The sequence below is a fragment of the Dinoponera quadriceps genome, unplaced genomic scaffold, assembly GCF_001313825.1.
Source record: "Dinoponera quadriceps isolate SergipeBrazil2010 unplaced genomic scaffold, ASM131382v1 scaffold1852, whole genome shotgun sequence".
In the NCBI taxonomy this organism is placed as follows: Eukaryota; Metazoa; Arthropoda; class Insecta; order Hymenoptera; family Formicidae; genus Dinoponera; species Dinoponera quadriceps.
In genome coordinates this window covers 271,506-298,480 of record NW_014556131.1, presented here as the reverse complement: position 1 = coordinate 298,480, position 26,975 = coordinate 271,506, and the positions used below count along the sequence as shown (strand labels likewise).

The window sequence follows — 26,975 nt, the reverse complement described above, 5'->3', positions numbered from 1 at the left end:
CGCATTTAAGCGGCCTATTAGCAAAATGCCATGCTATCGTTTAACTTTGCATAACTTGAAATGTATACGGCCGAATACAATGTTAAATGAAATGAATAAATAGCATAAATATACATATATTACACATATGAATAAATAGCATAAATATACATATATATATATATATTTGTGTGATAATACGTTCAAGTTTAAGAAGAATGAGAAGGTATATATAATTAAATGTTAAAATGTACTTTGACATCGTTTCGGAATGCTCAAGAATAAAAATGCGTTATAACGAATGCTGCCTATTGTATATTAATAAATTAACATGTTGACTGCCAACTGCGAGATATCTCGTAGGTTGTTTACTTGCCCAGGACGCCAACTACGAGTTATCTCGTCGCTTCATTACTTGATTAAATCAAATTGGCTTCTTAGACCAGAATCGTGAAAAGTTCCATGGCAGTCAACGCGTTAATACCACTGTGTGGTATAAATACCTATATGGAGAGATATTAAGAGGAGCCATAATATCTACAGGGCCATAATACCACCTCCTCTTCTAATTAATTATTAGGATACAGAATTTGATGTGGAAGGAAGATTCTTCACGTACGTCGAAAGTCTGACGAAATATTGACGCGTGCATCATCACTGTCAAACATATTATCCTTCTAAATAAGTATCGTTAAACATATGTATTCGCATATAACAACCGTGCTTAGTTCTTATTCGCCTATTCTAATTTCTAATATTTGATTATACATCATACGAGAGCCTAATACTATATGGAATATTTTTTTGTATAATGTAATCGAAGATCGAAATTTATGAATTTTAAAACTCGTACAGGGGAAGTGGTATGGTGATTGCAATATACGCGACATGACATTTTCAGAAAGGTTCAGTGCTCCCGGTTTCGTGAAAGTACACGAAGAAAATCTGGAAAGGCAAGTTTCTTTGCGGGTTAAGCGGCTCGGCGCTGTTTGCGCAGCGAATTTTTCATATGCACATAAAATGGATAAATTTTCCCTTTTTTCAACTATGTAGACTTTTTTCTTTACAAATATATACGATTTCAAATATTTCTTGGGACAAAAATCCCTTAGAACAAGAAAAAAAACTTTCACGACGAGGTTTCTAAAATTACGAGGATTGATGTTGTACCACATTTGCACACGTGGAGAACGTCGCTAATGCGGCGGGCGAGGCACCGACGGGATGATTTCCTCCAGAACTCATATGCCTTTTTTATTTCAAACTCGCGATGTGTACGCGCTGTGAGGTATTATCTCTCCTCCCTCCGCTTTTTTTTTTTTTACTTATCCGTATTTGCTATCGATTTCTCGCATTTTTCCTCGCGTCGGTATTCTTCGGCAGATTCGTTTTCAGCGCATTCAAGTCGCCCGAGATGTTCGGTAATGAGGAATAGCTCCGATGATGCATTAAAATCGCGATTGAGAAAAAAACCGGGCTAAATTATACATGCGTTGTTGCAAAAAAAAGAAAAGAGAGGAAGAGAGAGAGAGAGAGAGAAACGCACAAAATGTGCGCGCATACGCATGCGAAAGAAACGAGCGCAGGGCGCATTCAGAATAGCACTCTTGATCACTTATGTGACGACCATTCATACATAATATTATGCATCACGTTTTATCGTCAACGTCTCTCTCTCTCTCTCTCTCTCTCTCCCTTCCGTCGTGGAGTTTTTTCATGAATAGCATACGGACCGCGTAGGAGCCCGGGAGTTGCTTGAAAATTTAAATAAACGCAGGAGCCGCGTCCCGCGTCGACGCTAACGCAAAGTTTAAGGAATTTTAATAAAACGTCGGCGGAGTTACCGTACGACTTAAGAAGCGGCCTCTAGAAGGTATAACGGCGCGAGCGATTGTAATATCTTTGACAAATATTTATCCATTCCACGTGGGGGGATGGTGGTGGTAGTGGTGGCGGCGGCTTGCAGCGAGATGCATGCGTCAGGCGATAGAGTGAAAAGGAAAGCATATTTTACAAGAGACACCGCGATGGCGGCAACGCAACTGTAATCTCTCTCGTTCTAACGGCTTGCATTTTTCCGCGGTTACATCTCTTTCGGTAAACAGGCTAAATGAATTATCGTCCCGACGATCACGCGGACACATAAGCCCGCACCTGTCTCGCTGTCAAGGAGAGCGCATCGGGGAGAAAATGCAAAACGCGAAGAAAGTCACGTTACCCTCCTCCGTGAAGCAACGTGGCGGCTCTAAATCTCTCGAAACGAAAGCGGATCTGGATTAACCGAAAGCGCAGTGTGAGATCTGATTTAATCCAAAAACACGAGCATTTTATTTTAGAGCCACGGAGCGCGTTAACTTATAAATCTCGGGAAAGTGGAGGGACCGATTGCGATTGCTACGTTAAAAAAAGAAAAAATCCTTTATGAAAATTACATTACTATGAAATATTGTTTTGCTTCATTATTCTCCCACGATCTCGCGCGTGTATTTTCACGAAGCGCAGGCAAGTATCGATTATCTCAGTAAATATTTACCTCGCTAATCTATTCGTACGGAAGGATTCCGAAAGGTTCGGCAAACAAATGTGATAATAATAAAAATACGATGGAACGGGATATGATGTCGGGCTTGCAGTCGAATTTCACGCGTATCGCATCGCGCCAAGGTGAGAGGCCGGTTTTTCGGTGCGAATACGCGCGTGTCGCGCGGCCCGCGGAGGATCTATCTTTGTTAAATATCGTGCGCGTGTATATAATACACTCGGACTCCTGGTTGATTAAACGCACCATTAGCGCGAGCATTAACGCTGCAAACAAAGGTGATTCCCGCGGTCGCGAGAATCCCTACGAAATGGCTCGTGATTTTATCGTACCTCATAATCGCTTATAATCTGGAGAAATTTCCAACTGTCACCCGGTGCGAGCTTGTTAAGCTGTTAATTTGATGCACCGTCGTCGTTGTCGTCGGTAGCGAGCATTTTTCACAGCGGTTTTATCACGCAAACTGTACGCCGCTCTACGAAAATTTTCTGCGCGTTTAAAAACGGATAATATCCATAATAATGGCGCTGACACACGAGAGAGAAAGTGGGACGGCGAGAGGCCGAGAGAGAGAGAGAGAGAGTGAGAGAGAGATTTACGTTCGCAATAACAATAGAAATCATCATCCATTCATGTCAATTTTGATGAATCGGATTAATAATCCGCTTGATTGACGGCTTTTCATTATCCGTCGTCGTAATTACTGCTATACAGGGCGTCTTCGTCAAACTGCGTTCGCTCTTCGCGATGCCGATAAGATTTTGAAATTACTTGAATATTACCGGAGAGGAAAGGAGAAGAGGGGAGAAGAGAGGAAGGGGGACTTTCCCTGTACACGTTTCCGCCATTAGATTTCGTCAGGATCGGCTGGCGGATCCAAGACGGACGCTCAAGTGCTCATTACTGATCCGATCAGTATGACGAGACGTAATGTCGCTATCAATCGTATTGCAACTGTGTTCGTTATACGCACGCGTGTATATCCCACGGAACTACCAATACTTTGCCGCAATTACTGTAATTGCCTTATATCGAAACTGTCGCTGCGCGTTGAATCGATCGAATCGGCAAGCCATTCCAATTAAGCCACCGACCGACAACGATTGGATACCAAGTTCTCATCGCCGCCGTGTATGCGCGTGTACACGCGTATGCGTGCGCGTCAGTGTGCACGTATACTGAGATAATTTATTATATTTATTTAAGAACAAAAACAAGAATCTCTCTCTCGAGTTCTATAGCGACTCGGTCCGTGAGAATAAATTCGGAATAAATTCCCGGCCGTCGTGGCTACGTTACTCAGGTGAAACTACCCGCCTCGCTGTCGGGGAATATTGAAGAAATAAAATTTTCATATTATAAAGACCCGTTTATAAAGCGAGAGGCGATAAATAATTTAACGCGCGCGTCTTAAACTCGTCTTCTTTTCGCGGCCCCGCAAATGGAGCGACGACGAGTCGCTTTTTCGGTTCAGTTCGCTCCGAGGAAAAATGATAGTTGTGCCGTTCGTCGTACCTCGCATTCTCGCGGGTCAGCCGACCCTACTAGAATCCAAATGCGCGATAATTCGCGGGAAATGCGGATAATATCCGACGATACTACTCGTCGTTCCTCCCGTCTAGGCGGATATCTGTTTTTGTCAGCTACAGGCTGGGCCCGCCCGTAAGAAGTGGAAGTTTCGCCAGCACGCTCGATGCCGCGAGGGAACGTGCAGGAGCGGACATCTGCGCCCGCGGAAATTAGACACTAGACCGGCCTTGCGCCAAAATCACTCCGATCCCGGATAATTTTTCCGACGGCAGCCGCTCAGGGGGGGGGGGACGGATTTCGCATTTTGCGCTTCCAACGTCTCCGCCGTCTCTCGCTTTCCCAGCGGTGACTACCGGAAATTGCATTAGACGCCGCGAAAAGCCGCCGTCCGCTCCTGGCGAAACTTCTATTTCATTCTGCAGTCAATGGCAGCCGCGCCGCGCGTACGTGGTTTCCCTTTTTGTCAAGTATCGCATTAAGCCCTGCCTAATGTCACTCGAAGAAAGAGCGCGCACGATGAAAAGCCGGGGTAAGGGGCGGGGAAGAGCGGGAAGGGGAAAGGGTGACGAAGGAAGGTGGGGAGAGGTAAAAAACGAGCGGGCCCGATAGATCGATCCGGCGGAAATTTCTCAGGGGAACAACACCCCCGTGTGTGCGCGTGAGCGCTGTGTGCCGCAGGCCGTTCAGGCCGCTATCCTACATCCATCACGCGGAATTTGCACATTCGTGCTGGACAACTAGATTTACTGGCGAAATATTCATCCGGCGGCGGCGGCGGAGAGGGCACAGAGGACGCAATCATGAAGGAATCTACAAGATTTATTAATGCGTGTGCGTAAACTGAAAATTATTTACGGGGGAAAAAAATCAGTAACGACGCGCGAATCCGATATGCGATTCGCGGGAATATTTATATACGTACCATTCGCGCGACCGGGATACGGTGTGTATCAGTTTCGCATTAATATTAATTTTTTCAGCCGCGCGCGAAAATGCGGAAGCCCGATGAGAGAGAGAGAGAGGGCTGCAGTATCACAATGAATCGCCGCGGTAGATCAATTCCCGTGTAAAAGCGCACACTTACGCGCGATTAACGCGCAAAAATGGCCGCGTCGCGCGATAATTAACAATATAGATAAAGTATTAAAATACCACTGACGCGATACATATGTGTATACACACACACACACACACACACACACACACACACGTATATATATGTGTGTGTGTGTGTGTGTGTGTGTGTGTGTGTATACACATAAGTATTTATAATGATACGCGTATATATTTCACACATCGAATTGCAATGTAAATAATTAATCGTCACTATTTATTAACGTGATAATACGAGGTGAACACATAAATTCCTAATGTATTATTAATCTTTTACGCGATGGAAATTTGTGCTTTTAGCACGGCGATCGATGCGCGACGCGCGTTTTGCAAATCTCGCGAAAATTAACAATTTAATTCGGCGACAAATCCGCTCGCGGGTGAAAATTGATATCGACCGAGATGCGGAGAATCGATTTCCATGCGAATCGTATGCGGGATTCGATAAGGATCTTCTCCCTCTTCCACGACTCGTCAAAACAGCGAAAGGAAGAGAAAAAGAGACGAAGAAAGAAGGAGAGAGAGATAGAGAGAGAGAGAAAGAATCACCTTTATACGGCTCATCGGTCCGTCAATCTTCGTGGTTTTTCCAGTCTGTGCAGTCTCGTGCTCGCATATGCTCGCGACTCACGTTACTGCGCTTCTTGAACACGGCGGGGGAATAAATTGACTGAAATTGACACCCACACCTACGATGCGTCAACGCGAATTGACGACGACCGAATTGGATAATCGGTGGAAACGCCACGATCGCGGCGATTTGCCCCGCGTGCATCGGCATGCCCTTGTCGCCGTCCCCGTGCCGCGGTCGCCCTCGCTCCCATCCCTGATTCCTCGCCATGCGCTCTTTTTTTGTCGGATATTTCTTGATCTTTCATCACTCTTTACTCGATATTATTACTGCGACGTATCGCGAGGCTAATGAACCATTTTATTCCTTTTATAATCATATTTTTACATTTATATATATATAATTTATTTTATTCTTTTGACGGTGACTCGAAAATAAATTGTTCATGCACAGAGAGAGAGGTTTCTTTGAATTTAATATGTGTCCGTTTGACTTGAGTTTATTTAATATAAACAATTATATATATAAATAATTTAATATCAAATATCATTTTGTTTGAACGGAAATGTTATTTCACTACAGTAAGCCGTGTTGTTTGATAGAAAAAAAAATTATATTATACTATATTATATTATTCAAAGGAAATATTTGATTTGCAATTAAAAAAATGTATTTTTTGTATATATTAAATATTGTTTTATTGAAATAAGGAAGTTCTTTAATATTTTTTAACGTAATATTACTTCTTTTAAATAATTTCTTACTTGTAACAACCATTTTTATGTTTGGATGAAAGTACAAAAGAAACATGTTATTTGACGTAAAGATATTTATTGTTTGGGAAACCAAATAATCCTGTTTGTGGAATCAAACATTCGTTTGCTCCGTTCCGTAAGACAAATCTGTTTTGATTGAAGAAATCTTATTAAATCCAGAAAAATCTTTTTCTCTGTGTAAGGTTTGTATTTCTCGCGGGATTATTTATTGTACAAACGACAACGTTAACAAAAAAGCGAGACTCGTGACGTCGTTAAGTAATAATCGGTTGGAGAACAAAGAGCTTATGTATTGAGAAACCCATTTAGTCGAATTAACTAAATTCTTGTTTGGATATGAGCGAACAAACTTTTTGATTATAAGAACTAAGCTTTAGTTCTCTGAACCAAAAGTTTGGTTATTTGAAACCTCTGAAAAGAACCTTCGGAGAACCAAACTCTGGTTCTTATAACTAAAAAATTTGTTTGCCCATATTCGAACAAGAATTTAGTTGATTCAATTAAATGGGTTTCTCAGTATGTTGCGCGAGAATGCGTTCTTTTTCTTATTTTAAAGAGCTACAGTATCTCTGAAGCCGGCATTATGTACGATGACGTATATTACGTGTTTCATTTTATCGAACTTTGATATTTCCTAATACATTACATCGAACACGATATACCGTTCGCTGTGTATCGTGCTTTAGAATACCAGCCAGTAATATTCGTTAGAAATCCTTCACGAGCGCACCGTTATCTGGATAGGATGATGTATGAGGTAATTAATGGTTATTCCGCGCCTAATTGCCCGAGCGATTATGACTTTTCCGCGTGCACATCGTTGTTGCTGCGCTGCCGTGGCGAAGTTTTAAATAGCATCGTCTCAAATAAATCGCAGGAAGCGCGGTCGTTCATATCAAAGCGACTTTATCGTCATTATTAACATAAAATGCTTAGAAGAGCGGTACGCAGTATACTGAAATATACAAATACAATGTACGCAATATGGAGGCGCTTTTTAAATAAGTAAAATAACGCCGAAAGGACCGCTTCCGTTAGCGGTATAATTAGATACAACGAAAAGCCGTAGTCCGCTTAAGCCCGCTTGCACCAATCGTTACTTTGGCTTTAAGCGGAACCTAAAACTCGAAATTTGTCGTATCGAAGCAAAAGCGACAACCAAAGTGCTTTAATTTGCACTGATCTTAATAAGAGAAGCGCAAATCAAAGCACTTCTAGGTGTCGTTTTTGCCTTGACTGACGACAAATTTGAAGTTTTAAATTCCGATCGGTCTTAGTCATTATTCGTCACTGTGCCTTTGCACTAAACGCGTTCAAGAAAAAAGAGGAAGAAGAAGCCTCGCATTGATCATGAGATGCGTATCGTACAATAAAGATAATCATTCTTGTTACAGGTGGGCGACGCGATTCTTCTGAGGATAACTTCGATGACTACATCGATGATGGGTGGCCGTATTTCAGAGGTACGTAATATTGCGAATATAATCAGCACGAATAACCGAGCTACATTAAAGCTTTAACTCCTCACAGGGGTTTGTTTTTTTAGTTACGTTCCACGTTATATTTTCCGCGCTTAAAGTGACATTAATGTAATACGTATTGGGAATTATCGGAAGAAAAAGATGAGAGACAATATTGCGAGAAAATACGAAAAGTAATCGTATAATACTCGGCTTTAAAAAAACAAACAAACCTTATACCGTCATATGAACCCGTTAGTAGACTAATATTCATCAACACGCACGCACGTACGCGCGCGCACACATCTGTGCGCCACGGTCTTTGCTGCATGTTTAACGCCAAGTACGACCGTTCGAATATCAATTTGAGCCGTCCGACATAAAGACTGCACTAAAGCGGTGCGCTTTTACCGGCGTTTAGCCGAAAATACGGGTGTCGAAATTAGACGATCGCGTGAAATCAAGCGCTTAAACAGAGAGGACGCGGAATACAAACCCTTTATTTTCATTAGCGTTTCGGCATCCCCGCGCTCTAACGCGAGTCCACAAACGCGGAATACGAGTGTGCGAATATTGTCTCTGACAGGTGGATCATAGAGGCGTGCACAAACATCGCGTGTACGCATCACGCGGCCGGAAATTCACGCACGTCCACGATTGCATCGCGCGCGCCCGCGCGTCAGCTTCGTATTCCGCTTACATGCGGTTTGTCTGAACGTAACTTCCGTTAGTCTGCGCCTATGGGGACATTTGGTATTGTTTATGGTGTAACAATTATCGTGTCCAGTTATTCGCCTCCTGTGCCAGCCTTGGTCAACGGAGTCCGTATTTGACCTGCTAATCAATGATCGTTCGGTGTCGCCGAGAAGTCGATTGTTTGCGTCCCGCTTGTTTCCCCCGAATCGCTTCAATTGGCGATCGGCGTGCGCGATTTCCCGCCGGATTTTATCACGCCGGAGTGCGCTCAAGTATCTTCTCACGACGCACACAGTTAACAGCCCGAGCCGTGCTCTGGTCTGTCGTTTAAAATTCGTGCGACGTTTGGAGATGGAATTAATTTCCGAAATTAACTCCTCACCTCCGCGCGAAATTCCGTGCAATATTTAATCGTGCGTAAAACTCACGTGTGTGTGTGTGTGTGTACCGTTCGCAAACGCGGCGTGACTTCCCGAGGGGAGAAGGACCTCGCACGTTTCAGTCGGGAGAATAAATTAGCCGGGCAGAGAGTTGGAAAAAATGATACGCGTTGTTAGCGCTGCCATCCAGTCGTTTTAGTCACCTTCTGTGATTTTTTTCATTAAAAATTCACTATCGTCCAAAATGGACTATTGTAGTCGCTTTCTTCCGGAGCTGCCATAAAATTTGCGAAATACAGATGTTCTGTATATATTTTTGCCGTCTCTCTTAATAAAATCGTTCCGAGAGCACTTTTATCGTTCGCCCTTGACCTTTTCTTGTTATAAATTTTCAAACCGTATTATAAAAAGAACTCGTTCCGTATGCACCGAGGAAAGCACTTCAAAATTTACTCGTGGGATATAATTTCACAAAATAATTAATATTTCGTAAAAATCAATTTTATTTCACAGAAATAAATCTTATTTCAGTGGAATAAATTTTATATCTCATAAGTAAATTTAAGTAATTTTTTCTCGGTGTAAAAGTAAGCATTACTTTTTTGCTTAAATGGTTACTTTTAGAATATGACGAAAAATATCACTTTTAGTCACCGCTCTGATATCTGAAAGATCAATTTTTGTCACTTTTTTATCGCACTGAAAAAAAAATATTGAAATTTTGCGAAATAAATGTTTCTTGTGACATTTTATTTGATATTTATTGGTTAGAAAAAAATTGACTGTGACGATGGAATATATATTTTTATGAAATATACCAAGGTTTTCTTATTAATTGGTTTATTTACTAGAAGTGAGATTTTATTTCGCCGTGTTTAAGTAAACGTTTATTTCTGTGAAATAAACTTTATATTTCGCAAAAACATCTTCAAATCTTTTTCTTCTCAGTGCAAGAAACAGTAGTCACTATTGCATTTTTTGTTCTCGATGACTGAATGGCAGCGCTGCGTTATTCTTGTTTTACGAGTGTACATACAACGCGTAACGTTGTGTCTAAAGCACAAATGTGGTGCTACCTTCTTTTCTGATGGGTAACAATCGAGTTTGGCCGGTGCATAGAACCGGCCATCGGTGTGCACTGTGTGCGTATTTCGCCGGTTATCGCGGTACGGCTTTACGCAAGCCAACTTCCGCTCTTCTGCGCTCTAGGACGATCAGCGATCTCCTGCAAACCAGTTCGGCCGCGAGATACACCGATCAGATGTACCACCTGCATGCATATACAGGATATTCCAGAATCGGACGTTCTTTTGCGCAGTTGAGCGGTCCTTGATCCGACTCGTACTAGGAAAAAAGTGATTGAATCGACATATAATCGCCGATCACTCAAAAAAATATTGCGTTCACTGAACAAATTACGCGCTGACGCAACAACACGTTGCGTTGATTGTATTTGTTGACCGAGCCGCAATTGTTGAATCAATTCATCACTCACATTGATTGCGGCAACTGTATAATTTGTTCAGTGGACTAAACGTTGTGCTTGAAAAAATGTTATTCCTTTAAGCAAGATTTCGTTGATTCTTCTATCACTTTTTTTTTCTTCTCAGCGTAGAGATCATTCAGTCGCGTCTCCTCGGCGAGAATTTTTCGCGCCAGGTGATCATCGATCGTCACCTTTCCGCTTGTTAACATCGCATTAGCTACGTAACTAAGCCCAAATCTCCATCGAGGTAGAATCTGCTTAAAGTTTACCAAGTAGGATACGATATTGTTATTGATTTTCTCCCTAATCTCACGAAGCGTGACTGAGCGGAAGCACCTCGTTTTTGATCGTCAATTATTCGAAAGCTACGAACGACGCTTCCAGCGACCTTTTGTTGATTCTGCGCGGCAAAAAGCGTATCCGGCGGTTTTGGGACGATCTGTAATGTAATACGGTCTTCTGTATGTGATGTCTCGCGGGATAATGACTCGCGTATCCGTGTATAGGCGCGTGCGTGCCACCCGTCATTCTCGTTTCGTAACAATTCGAGTTGGATCTATCTTGAAACGATATCGCGCCCGTAGGCCATACCTTCACTCTGACAATGTATCGCTATTTGCCCAGATCACGATGATCGCATAAGAGAATCCGCATGTGAAACCGGATCCTCGCATTAACGTAATACGAGTACGCTTTATCGAAACTTTCGCTGGATATTTACTGCTGAATTCTGCGTACAAACAGCCATTCAAATTAAAATCCCGAATATCCCCGAGAAACTCGTACAAAATTTACATACATTCTTTCAAGAGAGAGAGAGAGAGAAAGAGAGAGAGAGAGAGATAACGAAAGAAGCGAAGTAATCGTTAGTAAAAATAAAAGGCGCGATAAGTAATTTAAAAATGAAGCTCGATATTTAAATACGCTCCAACAGATAAGAGTATATAACTTAAAAAATCAAATATAAAACTCTGGAAACATTTAAAAGTCTGAAAAGGGAAAAGCTAAATATTAAAGTCTCGCCTCTCGTCTCGATTCTGGCAGAATATCCAAGTATAGAACAAACCTAGGAAAGAAATATGAATATCCGCAATTATGCACGGGAAAAAGAATAACTTGAAGGTGGACGCGCGTTATAAGAGTAGAAGATTCCGTGCATGAAATTTGTTTGTCTTCGGACAGGTTTTTCTTCCAATTGAACTCGAACTACCAGATGTGTGTGTGTGTGTGTGGTCTGGTAAATAAAGCAACGCAGAAAAGCCGTCTACGCTGGATGTATATTTTCGACTCTTTTTGCCGACTAATATTTAACAAAATTTTCGTTAAATATTTTCATGCGTCTCGCGTGCGCGCGCGACGCTCGTTTTATAAATATTTATAGAGTGCAAACAATATGCATCAGAACGTCGAATATGCATCCGAATAAGCAAGAATTTTACATGGGAATCGGCTGAATGGTAGCGCGACCTGAAAAATTCGCGCAATCCCTCGAAATTGTTGCAACTTCGACGCAATTTTCTTAATGCACATATAAATGCTACACGCTTATCGCGCTCTCGCTCGTTCGCGCGAGTTGTATACGGCCGCGCAGGCTTACATAGTTACGTCCGTCGCGCCGTTAATCGATATAATTATAGAATTACACCAATGAGAAAAGAAAAGTTGGCGGCAGTGGCATTCTAATGGTAGCAATTACCGGAATATATCGTTCTAATTAGCCGGGCCGCGATTACCAACGCGTCGCGAGAAGTACGGATTTCCCCCTCGCGATGAATCGCGATCTCCATTCGCGGCGTAAAACCCGGCAAATCCCGATTTTGTAAAACGGAAATGTGATATTTGATAATGCTGGCGTATCACAATTTCGAAAAGTCGAAGCGCTCGAATTATCTATCTCGCTGGTGATTAATCAATTTGAAAACGAGCGAATATGAATTTCTAAAAACGAGACGACTGTTTCTATATCTGGTAGGTCAGAAGACCATGTCAACTCGATTTAAACGGTAATGAATCTTATTAAACTGGATGTACGGGAACAAAAAAATGAATTTATTTACGCGGAAAAAAAGGAATTAGCTTATCTATATGATGCAATTGAAATTTAATTACCAGACCTAGTTTTTAGTTCTGCACTGGGAAATACATTCGGTTGACTTAAACAAAATTTTTTTTGGTTGTGAGATAAATGTTTTGGTTGTAAGAAAGAAAGTTGGTTCTCTGAACCCAAGGTTTGGTTTTCTGAAACGAAAATGAAAAAGGTTCAAAGAAGCAAATTTTGGCTCTCATAACTAAAACATTTGTTTGCTTATATCCAAACAAAAATTTTGTTTGAGCCAGTTAAGTGGGTTCTCAATGTGTGCTAAAAACTAGGCGTACGGGAGCAAAAAATAATTAAATTAATTAAATTTCATTCATATGGATAGCTAACTAATTGGACTAATTTCTACCTGTGGAAATTAGTTTAACAGAAGGTAGTTTTTATAGTTGCACTGAGGAAAAGAATTTGAAATTTTGCGAAGTAAATGTTTCTCGTGACATTTTCCTCGATATTTATTGGTTGGAAAAAAATTTGACTGTGATGACGGAATATATATTTTCGTGAAATACACTAAAGTTTTTTTTTCATTGATTAGTTTATTTGCTAGGAATAAAAATTTCACTTCGCCGCATTTAAGTAAACGTTTATTTCTGTAAAATAAATCTTATATTTCACAAATAAATTTTTAAGTCTTTTTTTCTCAGCGTGTGGGGAAGCTAGTTTTTAGTTGTGGGAGCTAATTCTTTTTTCTCCGTGTGCCACGAAACTTTTATCCACCCGTTCGAGTCATGCGCACCGTGCGTTCAGCGCTAAACATGACCGTTCAATTTTCCACCGGCGCTGAATGTATAAATATATATACGGTCCTCATTCGAAAGAGATGAGGGGCCTCAGAATTACATGGGGGCTAAATCTCCGTTGCTATCATTGTGCGCGCATTGTGCGATCCTTGTGTCTTATTGAGAACAACACGGAATTCGGCGCGCACGTCGCGTCAATTGACAAATATCTCTCTGTGCATGCATATTTTTGCATGGCCATAAAAACGCGCGACAGAAAAGGGTAGCCGATCGATCGGCGTGATTAACGGTGTTATCGCGTGGAATTTGTAACAAGGTGGCTTCGAGATCCGGCGGCGCTCGTGGCACGTGGTGCACGCCTCGGCGGAGAAAAATCCACGATCGGGAAAAACCACGGCGACGTCTTTCGCGGCCTTTTCAAGCGGCCCGGCAGGGTAAAGGTCGCGATAGTGCGCGGTCGATGTTTAATGTTAAACCAGCGTCGAGATCAGAGTGCGCGCGCGCGCGAGAAAGAGAGAGAGATGGAGAGAATTGCTACATTCGCGCTATATAAAACGTAATATATTTGTGTCAACATACGATATAAATATGAGAAAAAATGAGGTTTATTCCAAGCGAAAATATTTACGCAAACGTACAAATTCGAGACATAATAAAGTTACGTGCGACTGTATTAAGTTGAAAATATCTGGGAATCGCGAATACCTGCAATAAAGCGGACGGCTGGGCGAATTTTTATTTTCGAACGCGCGCGCGATCTATCTACGTCAGGTTTTCACGCGGGGAAAGAAGTAGTAGAACGCGCCGGACGTTTTATGACGGACATCCTTCGATACGAGCGTGTAAAAAGTATCGGCACAAAGTATCGGAATATTAATAGTTCTATATAGTATAATGTCATCGCGAGAGAGAGAAGCGTGAGTTCTTCTTCTAAACGCTGATCATCTCCCTTTATAGACCGCGCCGTAACCTCTCAGGAAAGGCGAGCTTTTCGCTCTGCTGAAATTTCGCTTGATATTGCGTGCGGCATGATTAAAGCTCAGCCGAAAATTAAATTTTTCAGGGAAAATTAACAGGTCGCGCAAGAGAATTAATTGGCGCGACTGCTCGCGCCCTCCGCTATTTTCCGAAGAGCCGTTCGCGCGCGGGGATATTTTGCGAGATAGCGAGGAGGATGGACACGCGCGCACGGTATACGGCCGCGCGACCGCGCGTATACGGGAAATTAATAAATTAATGAATTGATAAATTGATAGATAAATTCGGCGATAATCCCGCGTGGCGTAATTTATCGGAAAATTTTGTGAAGGACCGGCGATGATGAATTTTACGATTTTTCGTATTTTACGTCGACAGTCGTTGAATTATTTGATACAGTATAGTGCTGCAACATGTGTAAAAATTATATTCGGATAGCGGCATTGGATTTTAAAATGCACCCGCTAAAAATTTTGAGGTAATTCAGAAAAGTGTCCGGGTAATTCAAGAGAAGTTCATCACCAGGTATATGGGGTGTCCGGAAAGTTTCGACATAGCGGCCGTGTGTAGGTAGACTGGGTCAAACTGAACAGAAAAGTTCTCTACTATTTTGCAAATAACCACGCAAAATCTCGAGTTATTAATGATTGAAAATGGCCATGTATAGAGGCTTTTTTAATTAATAACTTGAACATTTGCACGTTATTGACAAAATGATACAGGACTTTTTTGTTCAGAATGAACTAACTTACAAGTATATGACAGTTGATGCAGCGATCAGTATGTTGAGCCTCGAACCTTGAACCAGTCGCTAGATACAACAGCAGTCATATATTTGTAAATTAAGCCACTCTTAATTCTAACTGAAGTTCCAGTAGACTTCTCAGATCCAACTGAAAAAGAAAAAAGTCCTTTACCATTTTGCAAATAACACGCAAATTTTGGAGTTGTTAATTAAAGAAGTCATTTTGGTCATTTTCAATAATAACGCTGTGTAAATATTAAGCGTTAATTAAAAAATATCCTATATATATATCTATTATTATTATTGCACTCCAGCCCAAATCGAACTTTAAGCCTACCTCTGTCTCTCTCTCTCTCTCTCTCACACATATGCATGTGGGCGCGTACGCAGATTTTGTACGCATGCATATGGGACCTGCAGTTTAAACGCCGGTTCCGAACGGGAAATTGAAGAGAGGTTTTCTTGGCATGAATAGTCTTGATGGTTTTACTAGTTTTACCAGTCCACCGAAGAGGAGCTACGAGCGTCTGAACATTTTCTGGCTCTGCCGGGGATCGAACCTGGGGATCTCTAAGCATGATAGACTGGTGCGCTGTTTATCATGTCACGCTCGCACTCATATATATATATATATATATAATAAGAATGTTAAAGATACAATATATACATATAAAAGTATATAAAAAAATCTGCACACCTGAGTGTTAAGACAACGGGTTCCCAAGAACGTCATCGTTAGGAATGGACTTCCGAGCGATTCCGCGCGCGAATCATAGAGGATAAATTTGTGAGCCGCGCATATAGCCGCACACGATCCCTTACGTGTATCTCATATATCAAATTCCATGGGCACTCGTGCGGAATGCAGCGGGCGGCGGATAGTTTCAGTAGTATGCCTATTTGCAAGTCGCGACACGCTCAAGTCGCTACGATGTCAGACTCCAGGCTTTGATTATATTGCCTTGGCCGATCGAAGCGAGAGTGGATCCGACGCTGTGTGTTGGCGGATACCAAGCGTCCTCACGTAGAATTAGAAATGCGTTAGACCGCGCACGAAAAGTCCGCGCGTTTTTCTCCCGCGCGTGCATAACTGGTGGAAAAAAACCAAAAAATAACGCAAAGAAAAAAAGGAAAAAGCCCGTCGCGATCAATCTGAAAATGTTGACGCGTCCGACGCCGCATTTTGAGGCAGCCGTTTCTAAAATAGCACGACAAATCTCAATTTAGCTTTTCACTGCTGCTGTTACGCAACCGCACAATCGTAAATAATCCGTCACGCGAAAGTCGACGTCGTGTATTCGCGACATGACGTGATGATAAACGACAGGAGTGCGCAAATTGCGCGAATTATCAGCATAATTTGCGTATCGGGGCTCGATAAGCCACGCTTTCGCCGCTCCGTTTCGATACATCATTAAGGATATGTTCCGCGTGAAACGAGATCACCGGGTGAGATCGCGCGAGGAAGGCGCTCTCTCGGCGGTCTCGCAACACGCGGATTGGAAGGTAACGAAATGTCATTCGCAAAGGTCACCGCCGCCGCCCAGGATCGACGCGCTCCAAGGTCGACGCACAAGAGCACAAAGTTGATCACTTTCACCGTTCGAGCGGATCGCCCCGTGTGTGGATCATGCCATCGAAAGCACGGAAGAGAAGATAATCGGCCGCCGCGATCCGCCGGTATATAATTCGTAATCCAGGGGGGCTCTGAAAGCCGCGGCGAATAGGACGGCAATTTGCAGCAGTAATCGTTGATTGCGCGACTCGATGAATCGTTATTCAAATCCGCGCGACACGGTGGACCGTGGGAGACCGGCCGACTGGAAATGGGCCCGGGGGACCGCGGGTGTTACCGCGACGGAGAGCTTACGGATGCCAATTTTCACCGATCATTTCACGCGCTGTTTATTATTTTAGCACGCGGACAATCTGAAATTTAATAATGAAGCGCGCCCGCCGAACGAACGATTTGCACGCGGAAGCGTTTCCGGCGACGGCTAGTCCCGGAAACGCGCCCGGATGACGATGCGATGCGCGCGAGATTAATCATTCATAAGGGAACGTAAGCTCGTCACGTGGATATAGAATGGAGAACATTTTTTCAATTTGCGCGATATAACCTGTGTGTGCGACTGTTCCGACAGGTTCTGTTCAACCAGGTTGTTTCTCTTTCATACTGAAAAAAAGAGACTGGTACTTACTAAATGGTACTTACTAAATGCATTCTGTTAGAGATTTCGACGGAACATTAGGTAATTGTTACAAAATTTGGTAATAATTACCAAGCATTTAATTGGCCCGCAGTATAAATGACTTTTATTCAGAGTTGAATCAATTGAATAAAATAGTTACAGCTACCAAATATTTAACATCTGTTATCAAATGTTTGATGATTATTACTAGATGTATTGGTAAATATTACGAAATCGCTCAGTTCCATTCTTATCAAATATTTGGTATCTATTAATATATATTTATGATTTTTTTTCGCTCTCTCTCTCTCTCTAACTCTCTCTTTACTCTACTCTAGAGTTTGTAGGGCTCGTCGGTTCCTGTTCGATCATTAAAGTAAAGCAGCACGAATCATGATCCATAATTGGATAGGTGATTTCTATGAGATCGAAACTACGGAGAATTTTCACATAGGAAGAGAAAAAATACATAAAAATGAAGTAGAATGTTAAATTATCTTAAAATACGAGTACACGGGGATTTTTTGATAGGAAATCTGAAATTTCCCTCATTGTGATTTTCACGTATTTCTTNTTCTTCGCCCCCCCCCCCCCTCCTTTTTTCCTACGTTCATCTGGCTTTACTTTCTGACCAATTTGGAATCACACATTGGTTTCAGAACAGTTCTACACGTGAGCATTTAACACGGTTACGTTAAGAGCAGATACTTTATATTTATATTCTATATATATGCACGATGTGTACGCAAGACAAAGCGGACGTGGTAAAGTCTACGTCAATTTTGTGACCGGTTGGCCTTCTATCGAACTCTCAATACCGGTTCGCCGACGGGTTCTCGCTTTCGTGATTCAGAACTTGGCCGATATATCGGGACATTTATCACGTTGCCATGTTCGTCACGTCGAAAGCTGATGATAAGCAGTTTCGCATACAAAGACCTCGCTAATTATAAGACTTAGTCACTGTATGTAATTTCACGTGGAATAGAGCCAAGATTGGCGCAATTAAAGCTCGCGACGCATAATAGCAGTGAAGACGTTATAAGCAGTTACAGTAGCCTGTGAAATTTGTTCTTTATTCGTGTGTTGTAAGACTTTAATGAGACATGAGCGGAGATTTCTATCCACAAAGTCAATCGGATTCGAGCTCGTTGCTGTCGTTTCGTGTCGTCGTCGTTAAGTGAATATCACGCAAGTTCCAGAGCAGCCGTTAGATTCCTCTCTGGTGATGAAGCGGATGAAAGTATTTTACATTTGAAACGACATAACACGCCTCACGATCGGTCTAATAAAACTGTTTACTTGTTGCCCGTCTGCTAAAACGCAGAAATCGATATCGAAAATTTCCCTCCGTCGATTCGAGGCGATTAATAAACCGCCCTTCGTATTCGGCACGCGTCGCATTTCAAAATAAGCGTTTATGGACGGCCGTTTTTAACAATAGCCGGTCGTTTCATCGGCTAATTAANAAGGGGGGGGGGGGAGAGCTGGTAACGCGTTGATTTCAATGGCCGGTATCCGATACAGCCGTGTCGTTGCTCCCGCGTTTTGCAAATTTTTCTATGCAAACGAAGCCCACCGCGTCAAATAATACGCTCAGCCCGGGCATCCTCATTGAGATTCCACATAGCAATAATCGGCCAATACAGTCGGCTATTTTACTCCGGCAACCGCATTGTAAGCGCAATAAAATATGCAAAATTTATCGACGCGGCCGACGACCTCGTGTCTCCTTCCTCGCCTCCCTCTCTGTCTCTCTCTTTCCCCCTTCGCGCGATCCAATCATGGCATAAATTATTAATACATTTTACAAAATAGAGTGGGTGGAGGGATCCGTTTTATTTATAATGCGCGCCAACCGCGTCTTATCGCCGAAATTGCATAACGATATCCCTCTCGCGAATTCGCCGACGTTGCCAGAGACACTGATATCCATGATAGATGTATATGTAAATATGTATGTTTGTTCGAGAGAAATATGAAAATTACGAGAAGAGAGACATATCAGGCCGGGTGGAAATTTTAAATTCTACATTCTTCTACATTAAGTCTTCTAGTGGATAAAACGGAAACAAGTTATTTGTAGCATCAAAGGAGCAGAATAAGTGCTTCTCCGACGCGGCGCAAGAAATTTATTTCTCCAGAGCCTAAATTTTAGTTTTACATTAAGTCTTTAAGTGGAGAAAACAGCAGTAACTTATTGATTTAAAGCATCAAAGGAGCGTAATAGAAGACCTCCGAACACCTAACGCAGAACTAAATCAGATTTAAAGGAAGATTAAAATTTCGACTCGTGGGGAAAATCAATTTTTCCCTCGGCGTAAAAAATTGGCCCGGTGATTTCTGCGAGCGCAATTAAATAGCGATTGACCGTATCGTTAAAAGTAATATACTGGTTACACGCGAATCGCGCACTTTGGAGAAACAACTTTCATATCGTCGCACAGCCCGTTTAGCGCGCGTCGTGCTCTCGCGAAATGCGATTCTTCGATGTGTATACGGTTCTTTTTGCGGATCTTTAAAAGAGACACGGATGTATTACCATCCTCATTTGTTGTTTGATGCATCGCTCGGCTCTTGACTCATCGTTCGCAGTGTGCACGCGACCTGATTCACGCCGAATCGCAATAAAGCGCTGTCGGGTCGTTAAAATGAAACGGCACGGTAACTAGGCGGAATCAACGGAACAGTCGCTAAATGTACGACTCGAAATACAAAAGTTCCGGCAATACCTCGCGAACGGTGTACGCAGCGAAATCTTGAGCTCTCGCAGCTGCATTTCATACTCTTCGACGCCGGTCGAAAGCACAGAGGGAGGAACCTGTCGCGAGCGGTAATCTCTATTGAAAAGTCGAATTGTTTACATAACGAAATTACATTGGAAAAATTACCCGAAGAGCCACATTGTTACAAATGGGATGGAGCGAGAAAAAAGAGAACTATCGTTCGCGCGCGATCGATCGATCGATCGATATATTCGGGCGAGCGCGAAGGGGGAGAGACGGTGCTTCGGCCGCGAATTATTTCAGCGAATGATTTATTTTTTTCGCAATAAGTCGTCACACGAGCCGATGGGTCTGTCGCCGTACGCTTCATTTCCCAAATCAAAATCATGAAAACGCAATTTTGCGGACCGACGACAACATGTGACCCTAAAAAGCCACGTCATCCCCGAACGCTTGACAAACGCTTTTTCCTTTTTTTTTTTTAAACAGTTGAACTGGCGTTTACGCGTGTTTTAAATTCATGCATTATCGAGCGCACTTTATCGCGTCGTTGTTATCGACATCCGCAAAATAAAAGGTGGTAGCCGAGGGTTCAAGAATTACGTATGAAAGTATCATTCGCGCGCACGTTACACCCCCATACGTGGGTGCTTACTTGCGAGTGTGCTTACTTTACGGGGATGTATACGGGGATGTATACTTGCGAGGACTCCCCTTCATTCAATATTCGCTTCGTTTCTTTTCAGAAACTCTAAATGCACTCAGGGAGCAAATGTTACAATGGTTCTGGAATGTTCCCGATTTCACAAACATGCCGATTCCCGAAGGAGCGAACACAACTTCCACCGTTAAGGTAAGCGACCGACGAACACGTTTTGCAAATTCGCGATCTCTCCCCCCCTCCCTCTCTCTGTCTCTCCCCCCACTCCCTCTGTTCCTCTCTTTCTCTTTCCTTCCCGATGACCGAGTCGGTCGAGCGAACGCGATCGCCCATTCTTTTGCCTCCCGTGAATTTCTCTCTCTCTCTCTCTCTCTCTCGCTTTTTAATTTGCAATTTATTCGGGGAGATTCTTCAAAGTTTTAAAAGATCGGAGGTGGATGCTTCAAGCGCAAGAAACATTGATCTTTCGCGAAGAATGTAAAAGTTTCATCGCGCTCTCCCGGCAGACCGTCGGTTCATTGTTAATCGATAAAATTATCACGCCCCCTTCCTTCTCCTCTCCAAGCCCCCTCTCACCCCCGACGCTGCCAACTCTACTCCGCTTTTCTCGGAGCGCCGCATTCGGCGCTCCGGGTATTTTCGACTGTGCAAGTGCGATCTCACCAGATCTCGAGCCGTGGTGGTTAATGACGCCGCGCGCTACATAGAGCGAAGTAAAATAATCCCGGCGACACGCGAGGAAACTCCGACGCGCCGGACGCGTCGCGCAGATAATGCATCGCCAGCAATTTACGTACACGTGTAAACCGCGGTAACGCGAAAGCGAGAGAGAGAGAGGGGGGGGGGAAGGAGGAGGGAGGGAGAGAGCAGGATAGGATCCCTTTAACAATGGGACGGCAACACCAAGTGTACGGCGCCGGTGGTGATCGGATTACTGCATTTCCTGTCGCGTATTGTTACACGCTCGGAATCTGCGCGCCGCCATCTCTGATATGTAAGTCGCTTAACGCTTAAATGCGACTTGCCGCACAAAGCGCGACTAACGGAAGCGGATGACTGCCCGCCGAAAAGTTCGCCGAGCTCGATCCCCCCCTCTCTTTCTCACTGTCTTCTTTCTTGTACATGGCGCTATTCTCGCGTAAAACCCGTCGTTTGCACGCGAACATTCTCCTCGCGCAAAACAGAGGCGGTCGGTGAAGAGGGAGAAAGAGAGAAAGAGCGGAAAGTTTATTCTTTTTGTAAGGGACAATACATCTAAGAAATAACAATTTTTCTCTGGGGGATAGTGTCTTCTTCTTTCCGCGGCACAACAGATCTAAAAATATCGAAATGAAACAGAGGAAGGAGCAGAGATGGCGGAGAAGAGACTCGGGAGACTTTGAGCAATCGAGAGATACGATTTTACTTTCTTCCAGGGAAATGTATAAATATTGAACGAAACTTTCTTAGTTGCGTGCTTTCACGTGTGAAAACGTCGTGGAAAGTAGTTATATGCATAGCTACAACTTAAATTAAGAGCAGAGCGGCTCCAATAATCCCGACTGTAGCACTATCTCTCTTCATTAACAGAATGAGCCGCCGCATTGCATTCCATCGTCACGTTTTAAATACGCGTAATCCACGTAACAGATGCAAATCCTCCGATAATGAAGCTTCATTAATTTTGATGTTGCAATTTCCGGCCTGTGCATTTCAGTATGTATCTTATATTATCTTCACCTGAAAAATACACTAGAACACAAATCGAATTATTCATTCGATCCGATTTCAGAGGTCAGGGAGAAAAAGAGGCCGACAGATTGTCGAATCCTTTATTCAAATTTTACTAATTTAAATAATTATGTTTTAATAAAATTTTAATAATTTACAATGAATGACTGAAATAATACATTATAATGAATAGCTGAAATAATGTATTTTTATAACGACTAAGAGATCAAGTGTACTACGAAAAATATCATCAATGTTTTAAATATCCACCGGATAATATATGTGTGTGTGTGTGTGTGTGTGTGTACGTGCGTAAATTAAAAAATCATTAAAAAATCATATGTGTTTTGCAAAACGAAACAAAATAAATTTCTTTTTAAAATTATTATTTTTAAAATAAATATGCATTTTTTCAAAACTAAATATATATGAGATGCCGTCCGGAGCGGCGGATCGAAATCGCGTCTAAATCGTCCTCTGCTTGCAGGTCGTTGACGGCCACATGGTAACGATCAATGAAACGACGTACTCGTCGGGAGACAAGAACGGTGGTACTGCGTTCCGCATCCGCATCATCGACGTGAAGCCGCTGAATGACACGCTGCCGCCGGTCGGCAGTGACGCGAACACGACGCCGGGAACAACCTCGCCGCAGAATCCGGAGAGCGCCGAGACGGTCGAGGACTTTAATAACGAGATATCGAAGAACGGAGGGGACACGTTGAACGCTTAAAAAAAACGAGGAGAAGAACGGAAAGAAGGAAAGGCGAAGCTCTCGTGTTGGCGAATCGTAGTCGACCCCTCATCGCGATCCTCAACGGCTGTAGTAGAGAACTTCGGTGCGACACGAGAGAGCGCGTTGCGTTAAAGTAATAACATTATTGTAATATATATATAGTTGCGTTTCCTTTTTTCGTTGTTTTTTTCTATCGCTTCTTGCGTATATCGATATATTACTGTTGATCGGTTTACGGCGTTTATTCGCGTCCTGGAAGATTCCCGTCGCTGGCAGGATAAGCCGGGACGCTCGTGAGGATGTACAAGCAATACGTATATATGTATACATACATACATATAAACACATATATACATATACACACACATGTACATGGAGATGTATAAATAATATATATATATATATATATAAATTCGAAAAGAGCTTGATTGGTTTTAATTAATTAATAAAAAGAAATCAATCCCGATCGGAATTCTCTGATGAATTTGAATTCTGATTAAACGATCGAAAGAGCCATTAAATTGCCACGGTAACAATGTGATTTAATGTCCGACATGTATCTACGTTCCAATAACGGGATTCGATATCAGCGAGCATGTTTAAAAGATAGACTCGTCAGCATTCTGGAAACAATCCGTGTTGACACGCGTCTTTTGCTTCTCAGATTATTCGCTCAGGTTAGCCGTAGCAAACCTTCCTGATTTATTCACGCGGACACCTGTGTGTCGGGTTTCGAAAGGAAATGTTAATGAATTGCGAATTCTGCAAACTAATTGGGACAACTAGTGCAAAACTGGTATGCAACGAACGTGTACGACGCACGCACGCGAAAGGACGCTCTCGCGGTCTCTCGAACTCGCCGCTCAAAGAAGGTGAAAGCGTCGGCACACGGACGCCGAACGCAACGTCACAGTGCGGAGAGTTCGCCAGCAGAGTGACTATATTTATGCGGAGGAGAGGCTGTTTTGTAATAATGTATCGACACAGCGCTCGATTAATTAATCGTCCGTCGTATCGTCGAGCGCAATATTGATCACGATCCTACGGCACATCCGCGACGAGCTGGATTCCTCGCGCAAACGTTCGTTACACAAGACTAAGTACAGGCGTGCGAGTGAAACAGACAGCTAAATCACATGGTTACGGTACTCGCATTACGACATCCTGTTCCTGTGCATTGGTGCAACGACGCGGCGAGACTTTTGTCCCCGCGAACGATCGCGCGGCTGATATTTAATAAACGTGTCACCTCCCACGTGTTTATACACTCGCGTATTCCATCCTCTTTCAGTTTCTTCGACAATGGGGGTCTTCTTCGGCGGAGTTGTTAGACAATATGCGTCGGTATTATGCGATCAAGTATTTACGGCGAGTAAATGTTCATGAACAATTTACAAAGGCAGCGGCGGTTTCCAACGCGGAAGATTCCATCCGTGATTCCGTGACTCTTTTGTAAGTTTATAAACAAATGCACGTACACGTTCCTCTCTCTCTCTCTCTCTCTCTCTCTCTCTCTCTCTCTGCGTAGTGCTACATTCGTGAATTTTTAATATACTTACGGATGTATCTCTTGTATAACGTGAGTCATATTGTAAGCTGTGGTTAGAGAAAAGTTGGCATAATAAAATGATATTATTGATATTATTGACTATATCATACACCAACGAAAAAAAGAAAAAGAAAAAAAACGAATACCGCATCTCGCGCGCATCAAATTTGCGCGTCTCGCGAAGTGTCACGCGACGGTCCTGAAATTTTCACACCCCCGACGGGGTTTATGGTCGATAGAAAAAGAAAAAGCCGAATTAAATTTTCACCGACGCAGATACGCATGTTTCATATTTAAAAGGGGAGCGATCTTCTTTCGCCGAAAACGTATTTTCCTACATCTCGTGAAATTAACTTCCAAATGTCCGTGTTTAATTTTCATCTTCGTCACGCTCAAAACCCGCGTCTGCGCGGATTTCCGCTCGCTCTGATTGAATTAATTTCCGAAGGCGTGTTAAAGTTTCATTTTCATTACGCTCAAAAGTCGCGCGCTCGTGAATTCCAGCTCGCGCTAATTGCATTAATTTCACTATTTAACAAACTTTCATTTTTAGAAGTAATAAAGGTGGACGTTTCTATATCCTTATGGCTCGCCACTTTAACGGATGATCATTGAGAAATTGTTTTAAAAATGATAGCAACGTAATGTCATTAAACACTTGAATATTGTGCGTAATAAACTTTGAACGGGGTATTTTTTAACGGTTGAAGTATCTTATATAGCAGATACGAGCGAGAATGCGTTTCACGTTATCTGAAATCACCAAAAGGCGTTAAAAATTGTTGACTCTAGTCACTGAGATTACATAATGTCACGAACAAACGAATAAACCGGTCACGACTCCAAACGTCGCGAGTGGTAATGAGTTATTTTCATCGCGTTAAAAAATGGCGCGCTCACTAAACCTAATTTATAATAATAATTTATAACGGTTAATTTGTAATCATAGGCTTGTATTATGAACTTTTTTATCGATAAAAGTATCTTGAATATAGCTTTCCAGCTAATCGGGTGGTTTTTAAGCTACTTTTAAAGACATTTTTATCAATAAAAGAGAGCTTAGAATATGGACTTCAAACCGGTATTCATAGTCGCATCTTACATATAAGACCGTTCTAAATTCATCTTCAGATACTGCACGGCTCAGTTCATTGATTATGAAAATGGAAAATAACTTAAGACAGTCTTAAATATAAGATCCGACTGTGAATACCAGCTTGTGAAGGTCGTTCTATTTTAGTTGCTAGTCTATTACAACTCTTGCTGCGACAGCCAATCAGAAGAGTCAACGATACTATTGACGCTCCTGATTGGCTGTCGCAACAAAAGTTGCGTCTGCTTGCGATCAGCTTGCGACAAATGTAGAACGACCTTAATCTAAATGTATTAAATACGACTACTATACCACTTGTACTTTGCAATTGAACCACGTTACTCCACCTACACCTGAAGTGAAATAAATATATATGTCAAGTCGTTAGAGAGAAAAAGAAGGAGTAAAATTGACGCAAAAAGTGGAAGAAGCAAACCAAGTGGTCTGTTCCTTTTAACTGAATTAGTTGCGCTAATTTAAGAAATATACACATATTGTAGCGTAAGAATCTCGAGTACACTTTATACGCTTCAATGTGTACGTAAATTCCTCGAACTAATACAACTAGTTCGGCTAAAATGAACGGACAGCAAAAATCCACCTTTTCTTCATCATTTGTACACCGTGCCGCACCTCCCGTGTTCGAAATGAATTACGACCCGTTCTTTTTAACTACACTTCCGAACTGGTGCAATATATTAGAGCGAGACAAAATATACTCAGTTGGTCTGTTCTTTTTGGCTGCACTACTGAACCGGTGCGATAAGTCAAAGTGAGAGGAGTATATTTTGTCCAGCTCTAACTTATCGCACCAGTTCAGCAGTGCAACTAAAAAGAACATACCAATTGTCTCGGTTCTAACATATTGCACCGGTAGTAATATTATACATACCATTCAACGGTACAGCTAAAAAGAACGGACCAGTAGATACCACACGCGAAATCTAACGGAGTGTAATCCTGCTTCGTTCCGTTATGTCGAATCTTTCCTTATCAAAACCAATCGATCCATCTGACGACCCCCTTTAATATCCTTTAACCGAGCTGATGGAGACGAGGCTTAAGGTCGTCCGCAGCCATAATTGAGAAACAAAAACAGGCAAATCTAGCGGCAACACCTTCGTGATACCTGCATTACGTAATCATTGACAAAATATCGGTAAAGGCCAATAAACTCGTATATACACTCGTAGTCTAATTGGCATAAAAATAAAACA

General features: G+C 42.4%; 1 protein-coding gene across 1 annotated transcript in view; it reads left to right on the top strand.

Moving 5' to 3' along the window:
- The window catches only part of LOC106746898 (icarapin-like), a 39,864-nt gene extending 16,415 nt beyond the window's left edge, over nt 1-23,449 (top strand). The window contains exons 2-4 of the mRNA XM_014624031.1: nt 7,903-7,971; nt 20,756-20,862; nt 22,868-23,449. Coding sequence (XP_014479517.1) covers nt 7,903-7,971; nt 20,756-20,862; nt 22,868-23,113 — 422 coding nt within the window. The 3' untranslated portion in view covers nt 23,114-23,449. The remainder of the gene's footprint in view (nt 1-7,902; nt 7,972-20,755; nt 20,863-22,867) is intronic.
- The last annotated feature ends 3,526 nt before the right edge of the window (nt 23,450-26,975 follow it).